This window comes from Pan paniscus, chromosome 12 (assembly GCF_029289425.2).
Source record: "Pan paniscus chromosome 12, NHGRI_mPanPan1-v2.0_pri, whole genome shotgun sequence".
NCBI classification, from domain to species: domain Eukaryota; kingdom Metazoa; phylum Chordata; class Mammalia; order Primates; family Hominidae; genus Pan; species Pan paniscus.
This window is the reverse complement of record NC_073261.2, coordinates 37,927,329-37,936,317: the sequence shown is the minus strand read 5'-3', so window position 1 is coordinate 37,936,317 and position 8,989 is coordinate 37,927,329. Positions and strand designations below refer to the sequence as shown.

At 43.4% G+C, this 8,989-nt stretch overlaps 1 protein-coding gene across 1 annotated transcript; it reads right to left on the bottom strand.

Annotated features, from left to right (window-relative positions):
- Positions 1–2,533: 2,533 nt before the first annotated feature.
- LOC103785105 (probable non-functional immunoglobulinn kappa variable 1-37) lies at positions 2,534–3,784 on the bottom strand. Its single transcript, XM_034952454.3, has 2 exons — positions 2,981–3,784; positions 2,534–2,856 (listed from the first exon to the last, which is right to left on the bottom strand). Exons 1-2 carry the CDS (start codon positions 3,033–3,035, stop codon positions 2,534–2,536), a joined length of 378 nt encoding a protein of 125 aa, XP_034808345.1. The 5' UTR covers positions 3,036–3,784.
- Between the last annotated feature and the right edge of the window lie 5,205 nt (positions 3,785–8,989).

The following is an 8,989-nucleotide window of genomic DNA, read 5'->3' as shown; positions in this document are numbered from 1 at the left end:
ACTCTTGCTTTTCTAGTATTTCTAAGATAATGGTACTCTCTTTTTTTGTGGGGTTTGTTTGCAATCTAGAGGCAGGTTTGACATAGCAACTTACAGGATTTTAAAATTTTGTGATAGTAAAAATAAATAAATAAATAAATTTATCATAAATAATAAATTGACTTAATACATTGAATCTGTAAAAAAAGATAAGGCCAATTGAAAAGCTTAAAAAGAGTCTGAGGGGGTTTAAAAGGCAAATTGCTTTCAATGAGAGTTAGAGAACGGATGACCGATTTTTTTTAATAGATGACGTTTCAGCAGTAATTATCAAATGGTAAATAACAACTTGAAATAAGGTCTTACAAATATAATTTCATAGTCAAAAAACATTTCTGAGAATCATATAAATACATATTCAGATTAAAACAGACAGAAAAATGTGACCTTATCGGTAGATCTACTCAATGGAAAATTCCTCAAATATGTGCTTGAGGCAAAAGGAATATTTATCACTGATGGAAGTTCAAGTTTTCTAATAAACTCCAACATCCTTAGTCTCCATCCTACTGACTTTCAGTGTAAACTCAGTACCTGACCCATTACCCCTGAACTTGTCTGAGAATTCGGAGGCCTGGTTGGAAACCTCATAAATCAGGAGCTGTGGAGACTGACCTGGCTTCTGCAGGTACCAATACAAATAGGTGTTTCCATTATTATACAGGAGGCTCTAACTAGACCTGCAGGAGATAAAGGCTGGCTTTCCATTATGAACAACTTTCATGATTTCTTTTATGATATTGATTTATAGTTACATTTTTCAAGTTTTGATTCATGTCATGAAAGTAGACTTTCTAAAATAAACTCATTATTTACCAGCCAGAAGGGAACTCTTTTTTTTCTTCAAGATCTTAATCAGAGTACTGTTCATTGTTCCCTGGAGGTGAACCTTGATTATTCACAAGACAAAAATATGAATTCTTTTCCCTGGGCATAGACCATGTGACTCTATCATGTTGGAATAAATGATACTGCTCTGATGAGTAGAGGACACCAGGTTCTTTGTCTCGAGTCAAATTAGAAAAAATGACACTGACACACTTAGAATAGTTTTAAGGAGCAGGGAGTTTAATAGGCAAGAAAGAAGGGGGAAGAAAGAAGGATGAAGCTCCCCTGTACAAAGACAGAGGGAGGGGGCTCCAAAGCCGAGGGACAAACCACTCTTTCAGGTAATATCAGCCAGCTATATTTGATGGCTGGAGGAGGCAGTGTCTGATTTGCACAGGGCTCAGGGGATTGGTTTGACCAGACATGTCATTCACGGTAGCCCTCGAAAGAACTGGCCCTCCCACCCTAGCCTTTTAATATGCAAATACAGGGCGCCATGATGTTCCACACACGTGGGGATATGTAGGGGCAACTATGCTGCCAGGCGCATGTTGGGGCAAGGGCAAGAGGACAACGGTGGAAATCACCATGTTGGGTGCATGTTGGATGGACCCAGTTTCTAACGGCTTGCAGGCTTGCATTTGCATATAAAAGGTTGCCTGCCTGGGGCTAAGACCCAGGGCTTTCATGCTAGACAACAGCTGTGAAAAATCTCCCAAGGATCCCTTTTTTCCTCTCTATCTGCCTAAAATAATTTCTTAATAACTCCTACCTCATAAACACGTGAAGCTGTGGAGCCCACAGACTCACCTCCCACCCAGTTCTCCTTGCCCTGGCACATACATCCAGCTTCTGTGAAGAACTGGATGTGGCTAGAGACTTGGGGTCCCACGGACAAGAGTTGAGATGCAACACGGCAAGCTTTGAATAGGGGGCTGGTCAATTGTAAGCAGATGCCATAGAAAATCAGGAAGGTCCTCCAGGCAGAGCATCAACAGCCCCGAACATGGGCTTCCCAGACATGTCTGAGGACCACATGATTGGCAATTATACCTTCTGCGCCAGATGCTCTCTGGATTCTTGGGGAGATCCAGAGAATCGTTTTCTAATTATTTGCATCTTTGAGTACCATGCTCCCAAGCCTCCCAGAGGCTGTAGTTTAGACACTCATTGCGTGTATTTAGAAAAAAAAAATAGACTTGGAATTCCAAGAGTAGGTTTTCCTTTGTGTTATTGATTCCAACTCACACCATAGCCAAGACTCAGGTGTAATCGTCTCTTTTCTTAATGAAATCAGGAACAGTATTACCATGTTTGTGCTGCAGGGGATGAGAAGGAAAAACAGTTAAGGTATAGAGGAGCTGTAATCGCCCAAGGGGTTCACCTTGCCTGCTGCTTAGACAGAGTCGATTTATCAAGACACGGCAATAGCAGTAGTGAAAGAGTAATTCACACAGAGCTGGCTGTGTAATATCTTCCACTGTCATAATTTTCTCAGTTATGATTTTTGCAAAGGCAGTTTCAGAGTCTTCATGGCCCCTTCCATCAAAACTTTTCAGTGACTTTCAAAGCTTGACTGGAATATGAGAAACCCTCTGAGCAGCTGGAGGCAGTAGGAGGAGTATCTGGGGCAGGCCAGCCCCATACATCTGCTTCCTTGGGGGGTTTATGTTATGCCTTGTAACACTGTGGGAGGGGCATTGTAAGTCCGTTGACAGTAATAAGTTGCAACATCTTCAGGCTGCAGGCTGCTGATAGTGAGAGTGAAATCTGTCCCAGATCCACTGCCACTGAACCGAGATGGGACTCCAGATTGCAAATTGGATGCACTATAGATCAGGAGCTTAGGAACTTTCCCTGGTTTCTGCTGATACCAATTTAAATAACTGCTAATGCCCTGACTCGCCCGGCAAGTGATGGTGACTCTGTCTCCTACAGATGCAGACAGGGAGGATGGAGACTGGGTCAACTGGATGTCACATCTGGCACCTGAGATTGGAAATATAAAAACAAACATCCATTCAATCCATCATGTTATAAGAAGACCTCCCTGAAGAGCCAGGCTATACTGAGCGCACCAGCTGAGTAAATTCCTAGTGTTCTCCTTCCTTACCTGGGACCCAGAGCAGTAGGAGCCCCAGGAGCTGAGCGGGGACCCTCATGTCCATGCTGTGTCCTGACTGGGACTGGCTGCTGCACGGGGTGTGACCAGCCTGTTAAGAAGACTTCAGGGCAGGGGGCTGTGCTCTGGGAACATGCAAATCAGCAGGGGTTGGGGCAGGCTGGGCACAGCTGCAGGGCTGGCTCATCTCTGAGCCAGTCCCTCGTGTCCCCAGTGTCCCAAGTCAGAGGAGGGTAGCACAGATTTGTCTGTAAGAACAAGTTTCCTCTTGGGGCCGTTTTGTAACAAAGAACTTTTTTTTTTTAATAATTGTCAATATTTGAAATACTCTTGAGTACTCGATGAAGTAATGTTTTCCATTTGTATATGGGGATTAATTAAGGTTTTTTTTTTTTTTTTGAGACAGAGTCTCGTTCTGTCACCTAGGCTGGAGTGCAGTGGCGTGATCTCACCTCACTGCAACCTCCACCTGCCAGGTACCATCGATTTCTCCTGCCTCAGCCTCCAGGGTAGCTGGGACTATAGGCGCGCACCACCATGCCCGGCTAATTTTGTATTTTTAGTAGTAGAAATGGGGTTTCACCATGTTGGCCAAGCTGGTCTCGAACTCCTAACCTCAGGTGACCCCCTCGCCTCAGCCTCCCAAAGTGCTGGGATTACAGGCATGAGCCACCACGTCCAGCCAGGGGAATATTTTTATTTGTAGGAAACTCAGTAAAGTTTTAGAGGGTGGGAACATCAAGTCTTGCATATACTCTGCAAAGGAGAGGGTACTTTGTTCTATACTTATAACATTTCTGTGAGAGTGAAATGGTTCCTTCTTAAACAAAAGAGACAATTTTACAAGATAATGCTAAATATATTTGAAAGTATTTTGTAATGACCTTAAGCCATTCTTACATGACTGTATGGTCACGCAATTCACTACAGATGCATAAAAATGAAACCACAAGTCCTCAAGGCCGGTATCCCTCACAGATTCACCATTATTTAAACCTGTAAGCCACATTAATACCCAGAGATTATATAAGCTGCATCTTATTTTTGGTTTGGTGATCTCTATATTTTACCCTCTCTTCTGCCATTGAGTATTATTTCCCAGGGGTTCTCAGCATGAAGAGCTGACTAGTGATGCCAGATCTGATTGACTTAAATAACTAGTTTCTTCCTGCATTTATCAGAGTCTGGATTAGGATAAACTTGAAATTATCCAGGGTTCAGTTGTCTCCACAAGTAGGAAGACCAGATTGCATCCCCTGAATAATGCTGAACTCCCCACCAGCATGTTCCTGGGTGCTCAGGTACAGCTCCTCTGAATCCTGGATTTCTGGAGAGCAGGTGATGCAGAGACTTTGGAAAAGATCAGGACAGTAAGTCCTCCCTCCCAGTGAGGGCAGCTGCTGCTCAGTGCATGTCCCTGCCTTGCACTATGAATGCCACTTTTCTCTTTTACTCTTTAGCAGTGAGTGGGAACATCATTCTGATCCACATACCAGCCTCCTGTCTCACATCCAGAACAGAGTCTCCACCTCTTATCAAGCAAATTTCCATACATATGGAGAAATTAATTGGATCCTAATAAAACTGGTAATGGATTTGCACCCAATTATATCTCACATCTCTAACAGGGCCCAAGACATCTCAGCCTGGTTCAGCAGCAGCATTCAACTACATCAGCGTCTGTGGGCTGTAGCCTGGGGTTCTGGAAAGTATTACTCATGCCTGACTAGGAGTGGTCAAATCACTGTGGTGTAAGCTCTGCACACACCCTCCTTCTGTCTATTCAGGGACCTGAATGTTAAGGGAACTTGCTTTTGTAGAGGGAAAAGAGGAAAGAGAAAAGCAAACCTTCTAAAGGTTTGCTGAAAATGAATAGACAAAAGACAAATTAATAGGAAAAAAAGGCAAACAAATGTATTTAACATGCGGGGTGGGGGTGTGGGGATAACACACGAGAGGGATTACCCAAATAACCCAGTGAGGTCCAGGTGCTTCTACATCCTTTATAGGGGAGAGGGAAGTAGAGAGTATAGGCAACTAAGGGAGAGTAAATAACCTAAAATAAAAGAAAAGGGTCCTGAAAAGGATAGATAGTAGCCTGTCTGGATAAAGTCAACATCCAATTTTTTCTGGATTTAACTTCTAGTGCATGTTAATATTCCCTGGTAGATAAACATTCCCAGGGAGGGTTTTCATGACAATTGGCTTCCTTCTGGAGAAACTGCCCTTAGACAGGTAAGGGAGATTTAGGAAAAGCCCCTTTATATATTTGTTGTTTTTTAAACACCTTCAGTTTGAAGCAATCACAATACCAATGTAGCATATCTTGAGATGTTACTTCCCAGATTCCTTCATTTGCAACTGATCTGCCAGGAAACACCATTCCAGAAGGTTGCAGCTCCAGGTGGAAAGTACAGGTGCTTTTTTCTAAATGGTTGGAGCAGTCCCTGTCTGCACTGAGGACTTTCCCTTTCACCGTACTTCTGCTGATTCCCCATGGCCATCTCTGCCCTCTCTGAGAAAGGCAGCTCCGCCTACACGCATGGCAGACCACAGGGCTTGGAATGAGTCTTTCCTCAGACAGTGCTATGGTTTCACTCTATCCCCTCAATTTCATCCACTGTTAATTTAATCCATAATGCAACAGAATTGAGAGGTGGGGCCTAATGAGAAGTGTTTAAATACTGAAGGTTCTGCCCTTATGAATAGATTAATGCTACTATAAAAAGGGCTTTTATTATGGAACCAAACTGGATTCAGCTTGCTCAGTGCAGTAAAACCAGTTATCCAAACTGAGTTTGCAGTAGGAGAAAAAAGACATTTATTTGCAGGATGTCAAGCAAAGAGGACCAGACAGCTAATGCTTAAATCTTGATCTCTCTAATGGCTTACAAATAATGGCTTTTAAAAGCCCAGGTAAGTTTCAGGGAATCAAAAGTTACAGGCAAAATTGTAAATCAATACATGGAGGTTACACATTGGCTTTGGCCTAAGAGGGCAGGATATCATGAAGCAGCAGAATATCTTACAGGTCATGAGTAGATTGAAAAATTTTCTGATGTGCAATTGATTAAGGAAGAAAAGCTTTGTTTAAAAATTGGGGTCAGCACAAAGGAATGTTGGCTCTGGCCTGTGGGTGTGACTTTCTCCAGGCCCCTTAGGTGGAAATTCAGAACAAAGAACCATGGTCAAATTTCAGTCCCCTGTTTCCCCTTATGTGAAGTCTATGTGCTGGCAGATCCATTTGTTGGAGATCTGGATTTCTGAAAAACAACTCAGAGACATATGCTGAGATGTTCTCTTTAGTTTCTGTAGAGGAATAAAACATACTGTGATTTTTAGCTTCTTTGACTATTGTTTTAGTCTATTATCGTCTCCTTGCTTCTCATGTTGCCTGTTTACTTCTCAAGGCTTAGCTGGACACCTAACATTTCCCTTGAAAAGACCCAAGATTTTCCTTTATTTCCATGTTTGGGGAAGCTTCAAAGACCCCTAAGAAGGGGTCAGATCCCTGAACTATCTCAATTATGAGAGCGAGCTCCCAGTCTCTCACTTCTGCTATTGTCAGGCCAGGGCATGGCCTTCCTTCTCTCTGAAGGACTCAGCATTCAAATTCCATCTTGAAAGCACAGAAATTGGATCCCAAGCTGCTAGTTACTCAATCTTTGACTTCCCATCCTCCAGAAATGTGACAGAATGTTCTTTACTGATTACCCAGTCTCAGGTATTCTGTTATAGCAGCACAAAACAGACTTAGACAGACAGCCCTCAATTGGTGATGACAGAAGAACATGTACACATACCCCAGCTCCCTCCCCTCTCAGCTAGAATAGCCCAGGGACATTTTCCCCGTGTTTCCAAATGGGGTTGAGCTTCAGTTATCCTAAGAGTTAGGTGGCTTGTTGAGGTGACTTTAACCTTCAACCTCTGTTCTCTGCCTCACTTTCCTCCTTCCCTCCCATTGTAAATATGCTGCATGCATAGAAATCCTTCTTGTTGGTGGACACAACCCAACACAGTGGACAAATCCCAGTTCTTGGGAGGGCTACATCTCTTGTCTCTCCTTTTTTTTGAGACTGAGTCTTGTTTTGTTGCCCAGGCTGGAGTGCAATGGCACAATCTTGGCTCATTGCAACCTTTGGCTCCCAGGTTCAAGTGGTTCTCCTGCCTCAGCCTCCCAAGTAGCTGGGATCACAGGTGCCTGCTATCACGCCCAGCTAATTTTTGTATTTTTAGTAGTGATGGGGTTTCACCATGTTGGCCAGGCTGGTCTCGAACCCCTGACCTTAGGTGAACTGCCTGTCTCAGCTTCCCAAAGTGCTAGGATCACAGGCGTGACCCACTGCACCTGGCCTCTTGTCTTAATTCTTATTATTTCTCCTTTTTTGATGCATACAAAAATCAGAAAACACTAAATTTCTTTTTGCCCATCTATCTTAAATTTGATTTATGCAGTAATCCCTTTCTTCTGACTCACAAAATAAAAGAAGCTTCTTAAAATAGCAGCACACAGGCCGAGTGAGGTAGCTCACGCCTGTAATCCCAGCACTTTGTGAGGCCGAGGCGGGTGGATCACCTGAGGTCGGGAGTTTGAGACCAGCCAGGCCAACATGGTGAAACCCCTTCTCTACTAAAAAACAAAGATTAGCAGGGAATGGTGGCAGGCACCTGTAATCCTAGCTACTCGGGAGGCTGAGGCACAAGAATCGCTTGGACCCGGGAGGCGGAGGTTTCAGTGAGCCAAGATCGCACCACTGCACTCCAGCCTGGGCAACAGAGAGAGAGACTTTGTCTCAGTAAAAAAAAAAAAAAAATAGCAGCACACCATGAGGTCCACATTAGAGGCGGTGGAATAACTAACCCCTACTCTTAAAACCCACAGGTCAGAGAGTCTCCAAATCACAAATTATTTCCTGCTTCCTTGCCTCATAAAACAGCCTTGTGAATTTTCATTCGACTTTAGGGGTGGGCAGTTGTGGGAATAATGGGAGTTGTTCTGGGGATAAATAAGGACCCCCCACCCTAATTATATTTATGTCCTAATATTTGGAATCTATGAATGTTACCTTATATGTCAAGAGGAACTTGGCAGATGTGATTCAGTTAAGAAATTTGACATGAGGAGAGTATCCTAGATTGCCTGTCTCAAACCAATGTAATCACAAGGTCCTTATAATAGAAAATACAGGAGGGTCACAATCGGAGAGGAGCCCGGACAATGGAGGGGAATGCTGGTGTGGCAGAATGGGGCCAAGAAGCAAGGAATGTGAGAGATCTTGAAGATGAAAACTTAGTATCCAATTCTCTTCCTTGGAGCCTCCAGAAATAATACAGCCCTGCTCACTCTTTGATTTTAGTTCAGTGAGACTTCTGACTTTCAGAACTGTAAGATAATACATTTGTGTTGTATGAAGCCAGTGAGGTCATACTAATTTGTTCCAACAGCAATAGGATGTTAATGCAAGAGGAAGAGATGGCTTTTATCTCCTCAGTGCATGGCTGTTCTTGTTCTCCCAAATATCTTCACCTTGTAATAATTTCCCGTCAATTTTGAAAAGACAGAGAACATATTATTTTGAGAGGAGGTAGCACCAGAATTCCTCTAAGGCAGAAAATGTCTTGGGTCAGATCCCTTGATTGGCTCTGGAACAATCTGGGTATCTGAGAGCCTAGAGATCAGCTGTCATAGCACGTGAGAGGAGGGGAGATAGTTCTTTGGTTTGTTTTTATATTAGGAGGGCAAATTAGACTTGAAGAACACATTCTGAGAGGGACAGACTGAGCCAGGGAAATTGGAAGAGAAAGAGGAGATGTAGAAGGGGCCAGAGAAAAGAAAGATGTGTCCTTCCTCACAAGTCCAAAATAAAGTCATTTGCAACTCACAAAGGCATTGACAGAGTTGTGTTTTCTAGGGAAAACTGCAGATGGGGCTAGTTTACGATTAAGGTCAGCATGGTGTAAGACAGAGAGAGCAGGAAGCTGTGGAGTCCACACTGTCCC

Bases quoted from the DNA above. Each gene is read 5' to 3' on its own strand.
- LOC103785105 (XM_034952454.3), bottom strand. From the start codon at position 3,035: ATGGACATGAGGGTCCCCGCTCAGCTCCTGGGGCTCCTACTGCTCTGG. The intron at 2,857-2,980 runs GTAAGGAAGGAG...TTCCAATCTCAG, and splicing joins CCTACTGCTCTGGGTCCCAG to GTGCCAGATGTGACATCCAG.